This window comes from Rhea pennata, chromosome 15, assembly GCF_028389875.1.
Source record: "Rhea pennata isolate bPtePen1 chromosome 15, bPtePen1.pri, whole genome shotgun sequence".
Classification (NCBI taxonomy): Eukaryota; Metazoa; Chordata; class Aves; order Rheiformes; family Rheidae; genus Rhea; species Rhea pennata.
In genome coordinates this window covers 9300791-9324414 of record NC_084677.1, presented here as the reverse complement: position 1 = coordinate 9324414, position 23624 = coordinate 9300791, and the positions used below count along the sequence as shown (strand labels likewise).

At 39.8% G+C, this 23624-nt stretch overlaps 1 protein-coding gene across 1 annotated transcript in view; it reads right to left on the bottom strand.

The window, feature by feature from the left end:
* Nucleotides 1–23624, bottom strand: part of BMERB1 (bMERB domain containing 1) — a 50944-nt gene that overhangs the window by 10080 nt on the left and 17240 nt on the right. The window contains exon 2 of the mRNA XM_062587971.1: nucleotides 13604–13727. Coding sequence (XP_062443955.1) covers nucleotides 13604–13727 — 124 coding nt within the window. The remainder of the gene's footprint in view (nucleotides 1–13603; nucleotides 13728–23624) is intronic.

Sequence of the window (23624 nt, the reverse complement as noted above, 5' to 3'; positions counted from 1 at the left end):
ACCAATTCCTTTAAGCACACTGAACATTTTTCCTCCCATCTCTATCAAGCAGCCTTTATGTTTCATCCACTTTATGCTGCTGCTTAGGGAAAAAATATCTGCCTGGCATGTTTAAAGGATTAAAGAAGGGCTATTCATGAAAGTCAAGCAAAGGTAGCATCCATCCGACTCAATGAAAGCAGGAGGTATATCTGCTTGCTGTCCTGGGTAAGGGTCGCCTTGTTGTCCTCTAAGAAAAGAGAGGAGGGACTCCTGAGAAAGCAAGCCCTTGAAAGCCATTCAAACTATATTGTTGCTGTGAACCTCCCTCTCTTTCTCCTTTGTGCTCTAGATCCTGCACCTGAGCAGTTACAGGAGGCCCAGAACAAGTTAATGTTTCTTTTGAAAGAATCACGCTGCAGTGGATTTGAAAGCTGATCAGTCAGCAGAGTTTGACTGAGAACACTTCTCAGACTTCTTGAGAAGTCTGAGAACTTCTGGGCATCCGAAAGAGAGCTGGAATCTACAGAGTAGAGAAAAAACTTTTTTGGATGCCCCAACTTTTAACAGAAAAGCTGGGGAAACATTCTAAGACTACTTCTGCAGCACTTTTTGTCTTATAAATCAAATCTATCAAAGTACAAGATGGGTCAGAGGAAAAGCTACACTCTTATCCAGCTTATTTAAGAGCACTGTTACGCCTCCTGTGCAGCTGGTGCTCTTCTCTGAGGACAAAACACAATAGCATCGCTGGTCTATGCTGAATGCTTTTTCCCTGTAGATAAAGCATGACACAAGGTAGCGAAATGACATCCTCCAGGCCCCTTTAAGATATCTGTGAAGCTAACCAAGACATATGTGTAAAATTTCCAATATACAGCCAACCTTCTCTGAACCTTGTGTTCTCTGTAATAGATGGTGCATTCTTTCCAGTCCCTGTGAAATCATTTTTTAATGTTGTAGCAAAAACATCAGTAAAGCAAACAGTGGTTATAGTATATCAGTTTTACCTCAGAGCAGAGCTTTAAATGTCTGCCCAGCAATTCTAAACCCATGAGTTATGAATATAGTAAAACATTTCTCTTCATAAGAACTCAAATCCATTCCTGGAGTAATTGCAGTAGTGTTGGTCTAGGAATGTGTTCTCAGTATACTTTCATGTAATCCTGACACTCCTCCTATAATTCTGCTTTTCTGTTTCATAATTGTTTATTGCAAAAAGCCCTCTGCATGCTTGGAGATATCACAGCATGTATTATTCTTTTCTCTCTTGGTATTTCAAACTATATCATCAAAACCTAAAAGCAGACCCTTTATTTGCCCAGCCAAGAAAAAACATCTCATAATGAATAAATAGTATGAGCAAAAGATTTTCTAAACCTGTCACAAAATGACTGGAAAATAAGTGGGTCGGAGGAGCCCACAGTAATCTGGTACAGTGACTCAGCGCACTGATGTATCTTTCTTTGGTCCAGTTACTAGGGGAAGATGCTCTGAGTACAGTCATGCCCATAAGCACCACAAATGAGGAGACAGCTTGAGTCATCCCTGCTTTAAACAGCCTGGACGGGGAGGGAGCAGGGCATGGAAATAGGAATGGGAGGCATCCCATTCAGCTGTGTCCAGGCAGGTCTCAGTGGCAGGGGAAGATAATGGCAGTCAGAGATGAATTAGAAAAGAAAGAAACCTTCCATACTGGATACAGGAGGAGTGTTTTGTTCTGTTTCAAAAGAAATTAATTCCAGGACAGCTAAATACAATTTCTCAGTCTCTTTTTCCAGCTGAAGAAGAAAACCTAACTCCTCAATACGCCATCTAGAACCATGCCTTCTTTAGGAAAGGCAAAGAAGACAGTAAAGGCAATAGGAAAAATACTGAATACTCACCTTAATAGTCAGCTAAAGAAGAGAAAAATGGCCAGAGAAATTTGTTGATTGCAAATGCCCAATGCTTAAGCTTTGTAAGACACAAAGCTTATGTAAGCTTTGTGTGTCAAATATCTTTTTGTAAGTGTCAAATATCTTTTTCAATGATTTCAGGTTAAGCAGAGCAGTTCAGTGTCTAGAGAGCTGCTAATTTTACCAAATGACTTTCAAAGCCAGAAACAGATCTGTGCTCCCTCCGGAGTGTCTGCAGGAGTGGGTTTGAGATTCTTCTGTTTTATTTTATTGCACTGAAGTGCTTGAAGGACAATGTAGATTAAAAAATGAATCTAGGATAGTTTTGTAGATCCTCTCCCCTCTCTTTCAGCAGGTTTGCAGGCACTTAAGATTGTTTAGTTCTGTTCTAATATATCCTTGTCCCAGAAGTAAAAATGCACGTAATTTTTAAGAGTTTCTGAAGACTCCAATAGTGCAGGTCTAAGAGATCACTCAGCTGTCACACCAATCACAAGTTCATGTGCACGTATCTTATCCCCTATAGGGATAAGATCATCTCCTCAGCTGTGAGAACAATGAACATGCTGAACACCAGCCAAGGGCAGCCAGTAGTGATGGAGAAATTTGGGTGACTAAGTAAAGAGCTGTGTAGAAATAACAGGCAGAGATGGTGATGTGTAGGCAGGCTGCTGATTTGTTAATTTAAGGACAGCAGTAGAGGGGTGGGACATCAGTGGAGCCCACCTTTGAGCTGTTTTTAAACACTGCAAGTGTTTAAAGCCCTGTTAGAGCCATGGGGAAAATGGAATGCTGAAAATCTCCTGGGAATAAAAGAGAGAAACAGTAAGTTTACCTTCCACAATTGACCTGTTTTACTTCATTTTGTCCCTGTCAATGCATCTTAGTTTCTTAAAGCTTCTAATTATAAAGCTGTGAAATCACAGACAACATTTAATGAAGAATATAGGACATGTCTTCTGAGTCATTATGATGTGTGTTTATCACCTTGTTATTTAGCTCCCCACCTGGTGCTGCTCAGCCTGGAAGACATAGAGCTGGTAATTAAAATAACAGATTGCTGACCAGCCCACTTGGCAGGTCAAGTTACAAATCAAGTCCTATAATAACTTTAACTATTAAAATATGTGGGTCTATCTTTTCTTGTTAAAAGCATTTGCTGATCCTGGTGGATATCTATCTAGGATTCTATCCTGGTGGATAGACGCAGTGGACTACAACTTATGTGCAGTAATGTTGTAATTCAGCTGTTTAAGCAGCTTGAGGCAATTGAGGCTGGCAGGACTTGAAAATCCTAGTTCCTGTAGGTCACACTTAAGGCATATTTCTATACAGAAATTCAGAACAGTGTTTAGAGAAGCTGTCTGAATTTTATTCTCACTGACATTGCTAAATTCCCTTGAGCAGGGGCCATCTCCTCTGCCAGTTATGAAGTCTTACCATCAACTTCAATTGCAACAACAGAAGGAGCATTCCTGGAAATACCTCCTTCTGGAGGGGAATGTTTCTTTGTTGTTAGGAGCTAGAAATTGGAACATCTACATTTGGTCATGCAGTGACTTTAGCATAATTAATAATAAATTTCCTTCTTAATTTACCTCCATAGTTAACCTTTTCTTATTTTTAAAATCAAAACAAGAGCAACTATTTTTGTATCGGGGCTGGAAAGACTAGAAAGGTATCTGGTATAAAATTAAACATTGACAGTCAGTCCATTTTAGGACTTTTCAACTCACTGTTGAATCACAATTGATTATACTTCTGTTCTTGTAGCAGAAAGCAGGGAGAGATACTGCTGAAATACTACCGGTCAAGAATTATAAGCTATTATAGAGAATCTTCGCCTAGAGGGAGATAACCGTGTAAAAGGATGGGCCCCAATAATTATTGTGAGTACTGAGTGTGCACAATGCACTATGAATACATTTTCTTGCATACATGGTCTCATGAAAAACCACTGATAACTATCATTATATAACATTTAAAAGAAAGTTTTCCTTTCTGAACATTTTCACATAGTTCTTTCACTGCAACCAATTTAAAAAAGGAATGTCATATTTTCCTCTGGGATTGTTTGCTGTCAAACCAGGCAAAGAGATGGGTCTGCAGAGAGATCAAGCTGAACAACGCATTTTTTTTAATTTCTGTGTGAGCTGATTTTCATTTATACTTCCATCTTAAGTGCACTGACAAGAACTTTGCAATTCTGTCCCAAACTCATGTTGTTGCGGCTTCCTCGTTGCAGTCTGTGAACCTGGGAAAGCCTGGTTAGAGCTGGAGCTTCCAGAATTTTTCAGATTTACTGTGGGTGCAATGACCCCTTTAGGCTCCCAAGTCCAAGGCAGTTCCCCTAGAAAGTAGGACTGTAACTAACCTGAGAAGCCCCAGGCTTTGAGCATCTGACAAGTTTCATTACAGAAACCAGGTTGGGGCAATTCCCAGCTTTTGTTTCCCTGTTATTCCTCAAAGATTCTGAGTATTTGAAGGTTTGACACCATTGCAATGGATAGGAAAGATGAATGGGGACAAGCAATCACAGCCATGAATGAACCATATCATGCAGAAGAATGAATGTATGCCCCACCATGCTATGCCAGTGAGAGAGCCAGGTACCTGGTCTCCCTCAAAAAGATGGACTTATTACTTTCCCTAATGATACCTTATCTTTGTCCCTGTCTCTTTTCTTGTTTGTTTCTCCAAAATTCTCATTTAACTCCATTCAATCCAATAGGGAACAATATCAAGCTGACAATCTGACATAAGAGGTATTTATTAAAAAATATGTATCATCACGCAGCTGCTTCCCTCTCTACAGCATCCCACAGTGCTTCCGTTGTTCTTAGACCAAGATACAATCTGCCAAACAGGAAGGAATTCACTGTAACTTATATTGCTTTGTTAAGATTATAGCACTATGAAGGATAAAAGATTTATTGTTCCTTTTCATGAAAAGATAGCCCTTATCAGAAAATTATCAGAAAACAGACAACAACTACAACTCTGTTCACAGGGGGGGAAAAAATCTGCTTTTGTTGGTGTTATTTCCTTGCACCATAGTAACAGCTAGGTATCCAGCTCAGAGAAGAGTGCTAAGACACTTACTCAAATTGTCTCACTGTTGCCACCCATGATATTAAGCCACTGAGAAGTCACAGTTGATGCTACATCAATGAGCCACTAGAAACAGAGTATTTAGATGGAAATTAATTAAAATTTAAAGTGAAATTCATTTTATACAATGATCATTGCTGCCTTTTCTTGCTTCAGAATGGAAACAGTCCACTTAAGCAGTCCACTCCTCCAGTTCTTGTGTAGCTTAATGTTGCTTCACTTTGCAGTGGTTGCATAAAGTTAGGCACGCAACCAATGTACCATTTTGTGTTTTAAATGTTCTCTGCATATTGCAAAACTTGTACAGGTGAGAGTCCTATCTGATGCCTATTGAAGTGATGGTTATTGTCCTTAGAAGGAATTTTGATTATTAATTTTTTTCCATCATGAATTTGCCCTCAATTTGAGATTCCACTATCACGTCCAACACCCTATAGACCAGTGACGATTACTGACTATCCCATCCCTTCTGCTGCTAGTGGTGGGTGTATCAATGCCAAAGCAGCAAAATAGTGATTTCATTTTTTTCACAAAATAAGGAAAGGAAAAAGGTTAGAAGGGCAAATAAAGAAAAAGTAAGCCTACCTAGAAGCAACAAAAGAAGAACAGGGATGAATTATGTGCACTAGACAGCTAATGATGGTGTGGGACTGCTAACAGGAATTTTTTACAACGGTAAAGTCAAGTTGCAGCAAACTCATCCAAATAGAAAGGTAATTGTTCCTGGGATCACAAGTAAGCAAACACAGTAGTACAAAATCGTCTGAAAACCAGAATGGATCTATGGAGAATTTGGATGATTTGAGATATTATGAGCACTGTGGAGCAGAGGGAGTCATCTGATACTGCGTACAGAGAGTGTACAGAGAAAATGACCAATTTTGCTCAGTCAGTGTAGAGGTGAATCTGGCTTTTTCGCAGTATTAGTTATGCACGGTAATAACCACACAGATACTGAGTAAGTATTCTGTATATTATTTATAATGTTTTTTTATAGATTAAACAAGCTTAATGAGGTAAGTAAGACTATTTTCAATAATTGCCTAAAGCAACCTAAGAGATCTTATTATTTAAAATCCTGCATGTCATATACATTAAAAAATTGCTATTCTGTATTGACCACACTGCAGAAATAACCACTCCCCAGGCGGCTATCCCAGGTGGAAGTAACTTCCACAGTTTTAGCTCAAGGTCAAGCCAGTATAGTTGGCTTCAAGTCCTGCTTTCCATCTGGAAGACCAGCAGTATCAGGTACTGGCAGACTTCCCAAGGAGTACGTTTCACGATGACAGGGAATGCTCTTTTATAAGAACTCAGTGCCATTTCTATTCACAGGCATAGGCAGTAACTGTGGTTCATAAGATCTCACCTGAACTATTAATATTTATGGGTCAGAATATGCTAATGTATTTTAAAATGCATTAATTTTGTACTACAAATAATTTTGAGCTTCAGTTTTGATGTGTTCCTATATCACATACTGCTCTGAGCTTTTGCTGACTGGCTGTTCTGTCAGCTAAACTGAGCTAACACATGCGTTACCCATTTTTACAATCCGCTCCTTCAGTACGGTAGATTTCTATGCTGCCCAGTCATACTGAATCCTATACTGTCTCTGAAGCCAGACACAAGTATCCATAGCAGTAAGACATTAAACGTGCAATGAAGAGAAGAAGCTCACTCAGCTTCTGGGTATGTTGTCTCGCTAAGAAAGCGAGTAAGAAAGCAGGGGAGAATAATTAGAAAGGGAAGGAGAACGTGCATACTCTGAAGTGTGTATTTGCTTTTATTAACAAGGAAGATACAAGGAAAATCTACAGTTTGACCCAAAACTGTTCTTATAGAGGCCATTTTAAGAAATACACTGAGACAATCCAGAGAAGATGTGAGGGGAAACTGGGTAGCTATAAACTGATGCTTTCAGGCACAAGTTGTCTCCGTAACAACAATGGCTGCATCCTCAGCTTTTCTGAAATTAAACCTAGCACAGCTGGAGGTAACATAGCTTTAAGCTATATTTTAATTTCCTGGGCTGGTGGTCACAAAAGCTCCTGACATAATTTAAAGAAACTTCACAGTTTTGGTAGCAGAGAAGGAGGGAGGCTACAACCATAGTTCCTACAATAACCTTAACGTTGCCCATCCTGAAAACTAGGTGAGGAAGGGTCTTGAGGGGAAAACAGAGGTCTGTAATTATAGAGCAAGTCACAGGGTATCTGCTCTGCTCTGGCTACAGTCATCTGAGCTAAACTGCGGCTGCATAACATAAATTGTAGCATTGCCGAATTGTGGAAGGCTTAATTTTATAAGATGAGAATTGTTGAATGTGTCTGTTTTATGTAAACTTTATGTAATTCAGCAAACAGGTAATCAGGTGGAACTGATATGGACTTCCTGGATATAAAGAGTACAGCTGTCTTTAGCTGCCCTCCCCTTTTTAAGGAGGAAATAATAGCATAGAGCAAAGCAAAAGACAGGCTTACAGAGGCTAGTATCTGACCGCAGGCATGCAGTTTGCACCAAGGTCCCAGAAGGATTGTAACCTCTGAATTGATTATTTCAGCTAATTTTGCTTCTCTGTTTCTATGTATTGGTTTAAACCCCTGACACACACACACAAAAAAAAAACAAGAATCATCAGAAAACTGGCTTCTTCTGAAGTATACACTATCAAGACGAAATATTCCACTGCGGCATATAGCATGTAATCTATTAAATAGATAAAAGAGTTCAGCTGCTTCCACTGATGTTCAAATCAGCAATTTTCAGAGGACAGGCTAGGAACATAATCACTTTGCCATCATGTATCTAGTTTTATTGAGCTTCACTCAGCAGAATTAAAAACTTTGTGTTGCAATACTTACCTCAGTGAAAAAGCTTCACAAATTTGAAAATCAGAGGTGTCTATGGGAGTTTCCTGTACTGTATTTTTCACTTCACTTCAGATTAGGGTCATGGGGTTGCACTCTTTTAAGGTATCTTCCTCTTTGAGTGCTTTAATCTTTTATTACTGAAAAATGTCTCACCTTATGTTCAGTACTGAAGTACAACTTTTTGCTTCTATCTACAAGGCTAAAAAACAGCACAAAAGAGAAAAATTGCATATATTGAAACTGTATGGATATTTGAAGCCTTCACTTAAATTTTGGCGTGTCAGTCAACAACAGGATAAATGATATCTAGCTAGTATTTTAACTAAATTTTCCCTTTTTTTTGTCGAAATCTGGGAAAGCTTCTTTAACTCAGGTATAGGCAGACTATGAAAAAACTTTGCCTTAGACCCCTCACGTGTGATCCACTTCGGCACTGAACTGTTGTGCTGGCACTGAAAAACAGTATTACTCTGCTAAACAGCTATAAGTACAGAGAGGCCAAAAAAGTGCAACACGCTCTTAGGCGTGTTTTCTGAATTTTCCAGTTATTTCAATGGGTACAGATACACGCCTGGATTTTCCACCAGCCAGGAGAGGCTCTGTTTCTGGATGTTGTCAGCAGGTGCCTGCCAACAGAGCTTAATTATCGGCTCTTTTGCGCCCGGCTACCTGTACGGAGCGGAGCTGCGGCCGGGGGCACCGGGAAGGGCCCCGGCGGGCCCCCGGCTCCCCTATCGCCCCTAGGGAGAAGGCTGCTGCGGACGCCCCGCTGCCTCGGGCTGCCCCTCGGGGCGCTGCACCACGGAGGGCTGGAAGCAGCGGCGTTCCCAGGGCCGTCGGCCTTCCCCAAGCGCTGGGGCTCCCCGAGGCGGCGGCGGCACGTCTGAACACGCGGTATCGCTGTATAGGGTACCTGTACATTTTACACAGGATATCGTGGGCTGGGTGATGCGGCGGGGGGGCAGTGTGCAGTCTGCGAGGAGGAAAGCTCGCTGGCAGCGGCCGCGAGCAGCTGGGTGTCCGAGGAGGGCTGGGCCGCGGCGGCCATTTCGCGCAGTCGAGGCGCGCCGGCCGCCCCTCAGGTGGGCAGTGCTCCTGCTAGCTGCCCCAGCAGGGCACCTCTGAAGGGATCCCCCTCTGCTAAGCTTTAAAAAACAAGGGGTGTCCCTTATTAAAGGAATTTTTCCCGCCCCCTCTTCCCTCACTTAAGCAGAATCACAAACCTGCAGGCAGGTGAGGTTTCCTGTGTGATTGATTTCAGTCTTCTGCTAGTGGCTGCTGCTAACTTGGTGCCTGAATCTCTTTCTAAAGGTGGAAACCATCTTCCTGAGCAGATGATTTTTTCTGTCGGTGGCCCAGAGTGAAGATTGTAAGTAAATTTTACATCTAGCCCGGCACAAAACAAGTTACTTATTCACAAAGTGATTGTTGCAAACAAGTGAGTATTAAAGCAAAGAAGGATGTACATTTGAAAACTAAAACACAAGGTTTGAGTGTTTTGATAACACTGGATCACAAAAGGTAGGTGAAATTTGTTCAAATACAATTAAAAAATTTCCCTTTTTAATTTCTAAAACTGAAAATCTGACTGTCTAACAAATAGTTATGTTTGCTAGATACTGGCTAACAGGTTAGACACAAAATAGCCTGCCTGGACTCACATCTGAGAAGGAGCCCATATGTGCTGCTCTGTGGTTTTCAAACACTACTCAGCAACTATTAAATCCTTTTATTTCTGAGCTGTCTTGTTGTATGATTCTCTTCCTCAGTTGCTTTAGGTTTTGCTTTCAAATAATAATGATGACTGAGTATCTGGCTTTTATTTCTTCATCGTCCCACTCTTTCTTTCACCCCTACGGGGTGACTCTTCTAAAGCTTCTAGCAACGATGAACCACTCAGTGAAGACTTTATTTAGATACTGAAGTGTTACCAACTGTGAGTACTGGAATGCAACATTTGTGTGGTGAAGAAGGAGCAGCATATTTCATTTTTATCCCTTTTCTGTCCTATGGATTTCATTAGTCATTAGTGTTATTTTGTTCACTGGGAGAAGGCAATGTGGACCTCATAGTGTTACACTAACTAAAATAAGGTGTAATGTTGAACACAAGCAAAGCTGCCTGCAGGTCTTGCTAGAGATTCCTTTATTTGCAGTTCAGGTTACCTGAAAAGAAAAAGAGCTGACAAAATCTGAGATACACGCTATACGGATCACAACTGAGAAACTGCCTGAAGGACTACTACATTATCGATGATCTCACATATCAGCAGGAAATTTTTTTGCTGGTTCACACACAGAAGAGTGAGAAAATGAGAACTAACTCCAGGCCTGCTGAGCAGCCAGACCTTCCTAGTTATTTTTGTACTGGCTGCTATGCTAACCTGGAAGAGTTTTCTTTGCTAAATCTGCTTATTTTATGGCTACTGCATTAACTTGGGCAAAACATTGACATAATAGTTAAAGACAATGTATGCTGTTGCAGAACTGATTCAAACCTCAGTGACAGTGAGTTTGTTTTTGTCCCATCTCAGTCACCTTTGTGCACCTTCTTTAAGGAAAGCAGTAAGCTCAGTTAGCAGTCTTGGAGGAAGATCCTTCCGCAGATTAAATCTGCACAGCTCTGACAGAGGTAAAGCTTGCTTTCCATCAGCAGCAAGTCTGGCTTGGAGTGTTTTGTTTTCTCATTCTTGAGTGTGAACATTGGTAAAGTACAGTAAAGCTGACAGGCTGTATGCAGGAGAGAGTCACTGACACCATTAGGGGTGTTGATGCACTCAGAGTAGAAGCCCTCCAGCTTATTTCCTCTCCCCCCCCCCCTTTTTTTTAAGTGCAGCTGCAATATCACTGATGCCATGTCCTAGCTTTAGGATCTGACCATATTTTAATACCAAAAAAAACCAAAAAAACCAAAAAAACAATACAGTCAGTGAGAAGAATGGACCATCGTTTAAATAAAAAGTAGGTAAAGATGCTGTAATCTTTGTCTGGATATACAAGTGATGCAGAATTAGTTCATCATTTTACTCACGCTATTATAAGAACTAATAGAACCCACAGTTTAAATCCAGAGAATTTCTATTCTGGTGCTAACATCATCAAAGGGAGAAAGGGAATACAAACAAACCTCATGCTTGCTTTTGCTCCATTACTGTATGCATGTTTTATTCCTTTGATATCATAAAATGAAAGGCTAAAGCAGCTACAGATCTAAAGAGACCTGATTTTCATTAAAGTTAGTATTGAAAAACCAGTGGTCTGAGCTAGATAACAGCCACATTATCAAAGTGAAGTCAGCTTTAAACCTTTCTGAGGCAGCTCGAGTTCAATGCAATTGGTTGTAAAGGTCAATCACAGGTGACTCTAATTCTGGCAGGAGAAAGCAATTACTAAAATGCATAATCTACATACAGACTTCAGGTCTTAGGACACTGGCAATCCTCTACTTCAGAAATCAACTGAGAGAAATAAATATAACCACATATAAAATCTTCCACTGTATGTCTATGAATGATTTATATAAGTTTATTAGTTAAACAGGCATGAAACTGAGGTAACTGAGCTGTACTTTTAATCTCAGCAAGAGATTAACATTTCGCACTTGGTTACAAGGCAAATGCAGCCAAGCCCCTCTGACAGACAGTGTAAACTATCCAGAATAAAAGGCAGTAAAGAACAGATGCAGCTCTAGCATTCAGGGATCACTAGCAACATCCTTCTCACTTGTTAGGAATAAAATGTAAAAACTTTTTTTTTAAGAGGCAAAGTCAAATAGACAATTTTTTTATACTCTTAAAGGCTATTAAGAGAACAGGCTTCTGATTCTGCAGGCCTTCGTGTGAGAGACTGCTTTCTCTTTCAAATTTGATGAGCCAGTATGAAGAACATGCCTGCTGTAAATCAGTTTAGAAAGATAGGCTGCCCACATGAGGCTTTAAAAATCATGATCAGTGATTTTTTGGTTTGCAAGTAGGGTGCCAGTGCAAAGGCAGAAGCTGGCTCACCAGTACTGACAAACTGAATTTCACTGCCTCAAGGATTAGCAAGCAGAGTCAGGATATTCTGCCACGGAAAAGCAAGGAGCTGGGCTAGAAGGCTGCATGAATATCCCAGAAAAAGTGGTCTTGCCAGCCTGTGGCTGCTGAAGGAATTGGAGGGTCTGTGACTGCAGTACAAGCCTCAGTACCTCTTGTTGAAGCCAGTGGCAGCAGCAACTAGCTTGGCTTTCAGCTTTGATACAGAGGCTCAGAAGGACTTTCCTCACTCAGCCTGTTCTTGGCAAGTGCTCTTCTGAAGTTCTAGATAGGGTGTGTTTGGATGGTGGCTAATGAAGGAAGAGCACTGTGCGCAGTATGAATGTTAGGTATATTTCCTTTTCAAAAACCAGGCTGCTTTGCGCTCTATTCCTTACTGCCTTGCGAGGCAGGCTTAGATGAGTGTGAGCATGGGGGAAATGAAAAAAACAGACTAGATGATAAAAGAAAAACAGAGCAAGCAAAAAGCATGCAAAAGCATGACAAGCAGATGTCTGCCATGGCTCTCATGTCAAGGGAAGTTAGGCTTTTTACCCAATCAAGTCTAAGAACAAGCCACTAGCCAAGTACCTATTTGATTACCAGAAGTAGGTATGACAAAACCATTCATGTTTGCTTTACTTGTACTGCCATGTTTTACTTTATTTGTATTATTAAAGGTCAGCATAACTGTTGACAGACCTTATTTCCAGAGGTCTATAAACAGTGACGGTACACGCTCTGGGCTGAAGTATTCTGCAGTAATGAGAATGTCACAGATGTCTGTGCTGTTTGAGGGTGAGACTTGCAACTTTTGGTAATACAAGTAAGTTAAAGCACTGAAATAAGCACTCAAGAGTAAAAATTAAAGTATCAGTGCTATCTTTATATTTCAAAGGGAGAAGAGAGCAAAGAGTTCTTCAGGCAAGATAAGCTTTTGTAGCTTCGTTAAAGGCAAACGTCTGGGTTCATCAGGGTTTAGACCTACTGAGGTCAGCAAAGGTGTTAGTTTCTGATCTCAGGTACTCATAGAACATAAGACTTCAGAATATTATTTCCGCTCTTAATAAGCCATAATCTTCTAAATCCAGCAATTTAGGAATACAAATTCTATTGGCTTCATCATAATTGGATTCACTACCACTAAATGGGGCACCTATGCCTGACCTCTTCGGTGGTTTTGAAAATCTCTCTGGTATTAATGCTATTTAATTCGATGCATCAAAATGTGTTTTGTGCTTATAAGCTAATGGCTTCAATTTAATAAATGTCAAATCTTGGCTGCTATTAGTTCAGAGCACAGTGTGATCTCTTGTGACACGAATTGTCTAAGACCACTAATGAAGTAAGGGGTAAAGCCCAAAATCAGTTAGACTGTGGAAGCTTTAAATCTCCTACCTGTTGATACTTTCTTCAGACAAATATCCTTCCCACAAAGGATTGAGCTCAGGTAGAAAAATATTCTCTGTAGACAAACACTTTGCTAAAGTTTCCTTTTGTAAGTAATAGAGCCCTTTTATATCTTCTGCAAATCATGCAGAATAAAAAATGTCATTTCCTTTGCAACCCCAGAAATCATTTCCCAGTGGCATTTTGCAAGCATTCACCTGACTGGGATGCTCTTTATCTTTCTTCTTTTTAAAATGTCAAGCAGATAAGTCTTCTAAATAGCATTCTTTCCCATTTTGATTAATTTTGCATAGTGTTTTCCCAGAAGAATTGATACTTACATAAACCTGAGTTCTGATTCTCGTCTGACTAAGACTTCCCGAAGTCTCTGGATCTTTGCCATCTCTAGCTCAATTTCCTCAGGCATCATTGTTGTTTCAGCCATTGAAATGATGTCAAGTTGATCTGTGTGTAAAGAAAAAGACAAAATGAATGAAGCTAGTCAAACTATCTTAACAGGATTTTTTAGGAATGAAAACTTAATCACAGAGCTACCTGGCTATAGGGTAATTAATGCAAGTAGTGGAGAATATTCTAGCCGAATGTTACAATGACTGGTTTCTTTACGTTTTTGCTCATTACTTCAATACAAACTTTGACAAAATATCTGTAGAACTGCTACAAAACTCACCCCAAACAGCTATTTGATACCCTGAAGAGTCCTATCTTGGCCCAAGTGCAGGCAGTGTAGATTGATGAGAGTTCACATCTTTATTTTTTATTACTCTTTACACCATTCAACCATTGCAGCATGACCAACAGCAGCAGCCCATACCCACTAGAGAAGATCCAAAGATGTGGCTAGAAATGATGCAGGGCCTAATCCTTTGAGAGCTTCTCACAAGGGCAGTAAAATCAGTTGAGGAGACAAATAGCACTTTATAGGATTTGCTGGGGTACAGTTGGTTAGGATATAGCCTAAGAAGTCCTAAGACGTGTTGTTTCAGCTCTATTATCTATGGCTAGCTCCACCGTGAAGTTCTTAAGTTAGTGTCTGGATTTTTCAAAAGACTCAGATGCTGAAATAGAAGCTAAAATTCTTGGAAACTCTAGATCCACTTCAGGGGGGCTCAGCCCTAACAAAAATGCTATAGGGATTATATCTGACCTCTTACCACACTTTTCTGTATTTGACAGTGAGGAACCATAATGAAGTCTTGAACTTAGTAGCAGAGTACTTTATACATTGTGCTACTGCTAACACACGGGTAGAATTATAATACAATAGTCACTGGAAGTTACATCAGACATCAGTCAAAAGAAACTGGAACAAAGATTCTGTTAATATAATTTTGCCTTTTGTAGGTTTTTGGTGGCTATGGAGCTGTTTTAACTGCTTGTAGTAAAATTGGCTTTGATGCAAATTTATTTTCCAAACATATTAAGCAGCAAAGTTATTATTGGCTTTAATTCATGGTAACACCAGAATACTAGTAATTAGAAGGTTAAGACATGAATACATATATCTGTGTATATTTTTTACATAGGCGTGCACGATTTAAATTAGCTTTCAAGAGCTCAGAAAATAGTGGGGGTTTTTTTTGTTTGTTTGTTTGTTGTTGTTGTTGTTGTTTTGTCTATCTTCCACTCTGCAGTTGTAGACGTAAATGCCCTAGTGTTATCCTGGGGAAACACCCGAGCTATCATATTGTGATTTAAACAGTTCAGGAGGGTAATCATGAACAAGCCTTATGCCCTGAGTAGAGGCTTAGAGTCAACACAGGAATTACTGTGGCCAGTAGTATGTGGCATGATCTCTTACAGCACATTCAAAGATTCTCCTTCACATCTCCCTCAACATGTGTTTGAACCACAGAAAATATTTCAGAAAGCTGTCTATAATTATGCAGTGATTTCAAAAGAATCAAAAAACATAAGCAAAGCACCACAATGTTGAAACTGGAAGGAAATAAATATAGAAAGCACCAGATCTTAGTTCCCAACTTCTCTGCAACCCTAGAGATGCAGCTACAGTAATAGAGAGATAAGTGTTTTACTTTCTCTCTATAGCAGTATCTGTGCTGTGGCCATGTTGTAAGGAGATCTCCTCATAGAGAACTCAAACTGCAAGGAGGATTGTGAAGAGCTGGATTAAAGCAACTAGGAGAGGAAGAACCGGACATTGGCAGCTGACATAGAGAACTGAGTATGGTGATTCTGTGGTGTTAGAGATTAAGAGGCAACTGTAGATGAGTAGGCATGGTCTGACAAGGAGAAGGGACTGAAGGATATAGTCCATACTTCATACATGTTCACTTGTACATTGTTAAGGAACTAAATTTTGCATTAAATCTCCAGTTTTTCTAAACCTCCCTTCCTAACAGGTAAGACTGAGTAAGCTCCTTTAATAGCTGCTATTTGATGAATCCTTAGGTCAAATAAACCCAAAAGAGTTGCAATATGCCACCCACTTTGGCCTCTTTTCTCTGAAGACTATGCATTTTTAAAGCAGGCTATGACTGAAAGGGCACAGCTATAATATAGTATATCCTGGAAATTTTAACTTAGTAGAGCACAAGTAGGAGGATGCTCTGGAAACAGGAGCCTCAGGTCAGGATTCCAACCTCAGACCTTCACTGTCATGTTCCTTTCAGATCAGCAACCTGTTTGTGTCTGAATTTCTCTTCTAAATATTGTGGCTAACTGTTCAGCCTACCTGGCAGCTGACTGAAGGATAGTCAATTATTGTTCATAAGATGCTTTGAGCTCCTAGGATGTAAAAGACTCAGGAAAGCAAAACATGTTCACATTATTAAGCCTTTGAATAAAGCCCTAGCTCTGTCCCGGTGATGAACGACACCTTTATTGCTTTGAGACATAGATTCTGAACAGCTTCACGCACACCATCTCTTGCCTTTTCATAACAGAAATACTTCATTTAAAGCAAATATGAAATGCTACTGCAATTGCATGTGTGTGTGAGGGCAGGCATGCATTAGTCAACTATTTTTAGCATATATTGCTATTACAGAAATCAAAGCTCTTTTTCTTTCTTTCTTTCTTTTTTTTTTTTTTTTTTTTTCTTTTTTTTTTTGGGGGGGTGGGGGGGGAAATCAGCCAAAATTTACAAAGAAAAAGTGGAGAAACATTGAGATTGCTCATAGCTAGTGACAGAACAAAACTACTTTGTTCGCTCTACAATCACTAGAATAATTTTCAGTGACAAAGAAACAAGTGAAGTATTACTCTATGCACAAAAAGATATCAATATGATGATAATTAGTATATAGAAATAAAATTGTCAAGCTATTATATGTTAGACTGAAGAGGTTAAACTGAACCTAGTTTTTTTGCATATTTTTCCTTCATTTAAATGCATGTTGCTATAGTTAACCTGGACATTAACTTAATGATCACATTTCCTCCTCACTATAGTAGCCATAAATGGGACATTTGCCGGTATGATGAAAAAGGAAGAAAAAAGACTATTAAGTCAATAAGTACAAAGAAAACTTTAAAAGAAGCCTGAAGTGATGGAATAAGAAATGGGAGAATGCATTGCACCTGGTGTCAATAGTTTCAGACAAATTGGTAAAGAAAGCTATGAGGAAAAAGTAAATATCAACAAAAATTCTCCTTACTGTCAATCCATGGAGACAGAACACTCTTGAAAGGATTCCCATTCAGACCAGTTGCATGCTTTCCCTTACAACTGCTGAATAGCCAGACTTCAGTCAGTAACAACCCAGCTACTCAACCTATCCAAATTACAGTGCTTCAGATGAAATTTAATTAAGTCATTGCTGTTGTGCACTGGATTTAAATTGAGCAGTTTGAGACCTATTTCCACGTGCTTAGATTGTCCAATAATAAAATAATCCCTGTTAAAATATACTTAGGTTAAGTTTTATTTCAAATTTGGATTTGCGGCTTTCACAAGAATTCAGTCAAGTTCCTAAACTGATCCTTTTCATAGGGCAGCAAGTACACTCTTAATGCTGCTTCAGGTGCCAAAACCAGGATTTTCAAGATCATTCTCAGTTGACGCTCCAGAGCAGGAGGTTCAGCTTACAGAAAGATGAAAAGAGAACAAGATGGTGCAACTTAAAAACAGTATACTTGGTGGAAGTTGCAACAGTTGCATGCTGCAGAATGCAACCATGATACTATGAAGAATATTCCACATAAGGAATATTCCAGATAAAATGTTCATCTGAAAGAATCAGATGAGTCATTTAGTTACTCAGTAGCTTGTCACCTGGAGGCATGAACAAGTAACCTTGTAGCCAGCACTGCACACCTTTGACTGGTCTCCGAAACACATTCAAAGGTTTGGGGATTTTTTTTTTTTTTTTTTGTAACCTGTCCAGGGCAGGAGGGGAAATATTAGCAAATAATTAACCTATGTGGAGAAAAATATATCTAATTGCTTATTCCCAGCCTTGCCTGCTGCAGCATTCTGTAACTATGATTCCTAACAATGATTAAATTTGGCACATCTGCGGAATGGTATTTATTCAATGTTTTATGCTGGAATTACCATAAAAATTTAGCTAATAGCTAAATACAATTCGAACAGCTGCAGTGTATTTTCTTTCTGGCTTCCCTAAGAGGCAGGCAATGTTGTGCAATCTAAAAAGGGGGCCAGGGGAAAAGCGGAAGGTAGTACAGGAGAACAGCTGTGTGGAAGGGACTTGACTGTCAGGGCCCTGAGCACATCACCCCACTCCTGGTGGTTTGGCTGCCTGGGCTCAGACTCAGTTTAGACAGTGCAGATATCCAGCCTTGAGAAGCCTCAGCAGAGGCTCCCTGGCCCTTTGCTCAGGAGCAGATTTCAAGCTGAGATTCTTACTGTTGGTCCCCTGCCTAGGAACCTGGACTTGCTCCGATGTGACCTTGGACCTGCCTTGTCAGTAGGGACTCGCCTGAAGATCTAGACTGTGGCTGACCCACGTTATTGTCACCAGACCTGCTCTGTTCACCTTGCTCAGGTAGCATGGGCCTGCACCCTTGCTGGAAAGGACACTGCTTGCCTGCCTTGCTGTGACTTGTCACTGTGCTCACCTACTCTTTTGGAGCAGCCTGTTCTTGATGCACCCACCACTGATCCTCCCCCTTTGCTCATCAGTGGAAATACTCCTCATGACTGCAGCAAACCTTGGACAGAGGCTCTCTTCGCTAGGGTTTTCCACTGCCTACTTTTGATGATTTCTGGAGAAATTCCAAAAGGAATCTGCATATGTAGACTGTGGTGACCTATACCAGATAGCAGTGCACAGCCATAGTACCTGCTTCCAAGTGCATTACATAAATGCTGTGCTTCACATTCTCTTCTTCCATGAACAATGTTGAGTACTGTTATAATGCCTGAGAGTCCCAGTGCCTCTGAGACACAGGCCCCAGTGCTTTAGCTCTGTACATAAATCCCAGAAATTAGTCCCCATTCTGCAGAGTACAGTCCATACTTCATTTCAGTGCTTTAGTCTACAAAAGGCTTCATTCTCCTCATCTCTTTCAAAGCAATCTCTTCCCTCTGCTTGTCAATTGGTCTTTCTGTTTAATCTCTTGCACTGAAGACAGACTAATGAAGACAGCCAATTTAGTAAAAGTTGTAACTATGCTGCTGGTTGTATCAGGCCTTAATAAGCAGCTAATAGGCTACATCAGGACAACAGAAGTACACATACCTGAGGAGTTTTAACATTGGAAAAAATGTAATCTCTAAAGATGCCCACAGCGTGCAGAGACTGCTACTGAAAGAACAAAAAAACTACTGTTCTACTGCCGTTATACGTGCAGTATATAGTGTTCTCAGAATCACTTTACTTTGACTGCATCAATAGCACCAAATATTAGAGATGACATTGAATTAAATTTTGCTTCTGGCAGGAAGCTGAAGATTTTTAGTTCTCTGCTTTGTTCTTAATGTTAAGTCAAAAGGAATCCTGTCTGTGCAAAGGGCCTGGTTTCCTATCAGAGTACATGGGGATCCAGAGGAGCCCTGCAGGTCTGGAGCTGTTGAATTTTCTGCTGCAAAGTCAGAAAGCCCTGAAAGCAGAAGTTTCAATAGCATTGCAGCTCCCAGGTGCACAAGAGGTACACTTGGAGCCCTGAAATACTGGCTTAACTCAGGGCATCAGAGCAGCCAGTAGCTCTGCCAGACAGCAGGGCACCTAGAAATCCTAATGCTGCTTTTTCACATGTTCCGTGTCTCAGGGCAGAATTCTGGGCTGCTTGATTCCCCTTTCAGCTCAGCAGGCAGCTGTGAAATCTGGCAGCCCTAGGGAACCTCCTCGGCAGGAGGGAGCCAGAAATACATACTGAAAGCTGATTAAATGCCAGGGTCTCTGGGAGTGTCACAGTCACCACATATCCCTGCTTCTGAACAGTTACTTAGGGAAAGAGAAAAACAAGAAGATGGGAAAATTTCTCATTTATGGGGAATTGGGGTGTATCTATGTTTCCTGTAAAACTGAAATACCGGCCAACTGAGCTCTCTAGTGCACTGCTTCAGCATCAGTCCATTCAGCAACTCCTCATTCAGAAGATTAGAAATAATGAAGTCTGTAGAGAGCCTATGTTACAACCTGTAGAGATACAAGAGACCTCTCCGAGAGGATCAAAATGATTTATCACACATTTAAACTTGCCATTTGTGGGAGGAAAAGAAACCTTGCTTTCACAGTTATGGTTAGAATCCCTAGGAAAAGCACTGTTATACCATCACCTGCAGAGAAAATATTTTTATTTTGCAACTAGAGAGAATAATAAATAATCACTATTGTCCCTTAGGATGATAGCTGCTTTTTCTTGTGGAAACAGGTTTTTTTTTTGTAATCAGCATGAAAATCCTGTGATTGTAGACATGTAACAGTATTACTAAAGACAAACAAAGGCATAAGCAATCTAAAAAGACATATTTGAAAGATCAAATTTGGAAGGTCTTGTTTTGAAATTTTGTTTTGAATTAAATACTGCAACTTTTCAGAGAAGTCATATGTGGACAATATGATTAGTTCTTTTGCCCTATGCATCAGCCTCTTCTCATTCAGTATTTGACAGCCTCTCAGTCTTCTTGGTATTAAACACTGAATATCACAGATAATCTGTTTCCTTAATATATGAATTTCCTGTTCTCTAATAATAGGCTGTAATGGGCATGTACAGTTTATGTGTGGCTTGAATCTGTTATAAATCATATGTATTTGTGTCATCTTTGAATACTTTGATCAGCATTCATTAAGTATGTGTAAATAACTCTAAAATGATTTTTTTTTTTAAAAAAATGTTTTTCTTCTATGCAGCAATCTTAGCAGTAAGCCCTACACCATATAAAGTCTGTAGGGAAAAGAGTAGCTAGGTCAAGGAGCTAGGAAAGTGTGAATTCATCTTATGGAGATGATCAGCTCTGGGGATCCCTGCTGCTAATCCAAGGCTTACTGAAGTCAATGAGAGTCTTTCACTTCAGTCTATTTTTTCTTTTTTTGCATGTGTCATATTTAACTTGTCCTTTTAGGCACACAGATTTTTTTTTTCCCCCTTTGAAAGAGAAGAATAAGCTTGAAAAAGTCTTGGAAGTTCAGACTTGGCTTTTCAGAAATCTGCTGGTATTCTGTGCTGAAAAATGACTAGAGAACTGATGAATTGTGTGGAGCTGGGATGTGATATGCTAGTGCTTGGAAAAAGGTGAGAGAAAAATGAATCCCAGAAAAAAGCAAAATGTCAGGACAAAAGTGGCATTCATCTTTTTGTTGAATTCAATAGAATTCTGATGAAACTTTAAACCACCAAGTGGTGACCAGAAAAACTGATTGCTAAAAGCCTCAGAGATCATTCTGTCTGCCATATTATTTCCTTCCAAGACATAATAAATTCATCCGACATGACCAGAGATGGCTCTGTTCAAACAGAGTTAGTTGTGGTCTGAGCAAAATAATATAATTATAAAATTTGGATTTATTTTGTACAAACCATTAACGCTTTTTTTTTTAATCACTATGGTTAGATTCACAGTCTAATCATATATAACCTGAGATTTCCACTTCAAATTAATGTCTCACTCACACTCTAGAATATGACCCAATTTTAAAATTAGATGAGCAGAGAAAATAAAAAAACACTGCAATTGCCCACTCCACTTCCAGAATCGCTTCCCTCACTGTTCCATATGTAAGAGCCTCTTGTATAAAAAGATTCTCTTTGAGTTGCTTATCCTGTACTTTCTTGTTCTTATCTTAAATCTTTGCCCTTTTATTTTTTCATTATTTATCTTTGCAAAAAACCTGTTGGCAGCAGTCTATTCTTTCCCATTTCAGGTTTTTGTATACTGTAGTTTCACTGAGATTTCTCTTGAAATAAAAATGCCAGATTCAGTGTTGAATGTTCACTCCTTCCTCTAACTCTCAAAGTCCTTTTGGTTTCTATGGTATCATACTCAAAGACTTGCATATGACGACTCCTTTCAAGTCTGATGTAAGAAAGTGCTTGTACCTGCTCAGCGCCCAAATGAGATTTTTGTTGCTTTACATCTTTCACATCATAGTTTCTCATAAATCATTGCAGTATTGCTGTGAAGAAAGGCTAGTTTAAAATCTGAAACAGAAATAGATCCTACTTTGAGTTTTCTAATTTAACTACATATTTCCAAACAGAAATAGACATTCATGCAGTAAAAGTGACTGCTATTTAAGGACAGTCTTCAATACTTTGCTGACTGGAGGTATTATGGTTAAATGATGGTTCCAACTTACTATTTCAGGGGCCATTTTTGCCCTTGTTCCATATATAAAGATATATATCAACATACTTCAATAAAAATATCATGTATAAAGATTTGTCTATTGAAAAAGCTTGTCTTGATTGTTATCCTGAGATAACAGACTGGTTATCAGGTTTGTTATCCTGAGAAATTTATAAGCAACAATTACTCTCGGCTTTGTGTTCTGTCAATTTATGACAGTTCCAATTTCCTAAGTGGGTAATTAGGCGACCCTCTAATGTTACAGTTCCCCAGGAGAAAGACCTCCCTCATCTAAGAACTTATGCATTGTGCACAGAAGACTTCATTCTAGCTTGTAATGATAACCTGAAAAAACAGCTGATTTCTCAGTAGCTGTTCATCCTTTTCTAATGATGAAGACCCTGTGAATCTGCAGCAGTTTCCTGGTTCTTGTAGAAATCTAATGTGACGCATAGGACCTAATGTGATACATTAAGGATTAGCATGAATGGTACATGTATCTATAAATCTATACTGCCATCCTGTATTTGGATGATAAATTCCATTTGGTCTATCTTGCACTTACACTTCCAGCTTTTAAGAGCTCTCCTGATTTTTTGATGCTATCAGCATTGTGGAACCAGTCTACTTGTGATGATGGGGGCTTTGGTAGCTATGATGAAAGGATCAAGGACAGGGAAATGATTATTTATTTTAAATGATAATGGCTCGTACAAGATTAAGTAGAGGTGAAGAATAAATTTAATTGAGAAATTAGTAATTATCCAAAGCAATGACATTCTGAAACAGTCTTTCAAACAGGATAACAGAGGAAAGGAATCCAAGGTGTATTATACTAAGATCAGAGCATATGGGTCATTTACGGATCCAGCCTATTCTTGTAGGGGGAAAAAGTAAACACAGCCTGGGAATAAGCACAGATATTGTAGCATTATCTGCAGCTGCAAGAGGGTGGACTCAGGAACTGGCAGAGATCAATTTGACCACGCTTTGCATTCCTAGCAGAGGTGGTGTATGAAGATGTGTGCAAAATGAGCACATTGTTTAAAACTGCTAAGCTGTAAAACAATCAATATAGAAACCAGGAGGGATGATGAAGTTGTGGGTTACAACAGATTGCTATTCAAGAAGGTGTGACAGCATTTTTTGTTCTTAAGAAGTTATTATCCATTTGATTTCAGAGTGAGAACAAGACAAAATGAATGGAGGAGGTAAGTGTTTCTGAGCTCCTGTTTCATGCTACCAGTGTGCAGACATCACAACATCCTTTACTGGAAATGTTAGATTTTTAGCCTTCCCACCAGTCCTGCACGGCAGGTCCTCTAGTGTAGCTTGTGTATCCTCTGTGCAGTACCAGCCCCAACTCCCGCCACCCCACGCTGGATGCCGGAAACCAGGAGAAGCTGCAGCCTGATGCGGAGATGGCACTTCCAATGATTGCTGCCATTCGCATCCCTCCGTTCAGGCCAACCCTTGCCACTTGGTGCACTGCAGGGGATTTTGCCCCCAGCTCTTGTCCATTTAGCAGCACTGGTGCTGCACCACACAGCTGACATCTGAAAGGTTTATTTACAGCCAGGAAGCCTGGAGTTATATTTTACCTTTAGAATCTGCAGCACTAG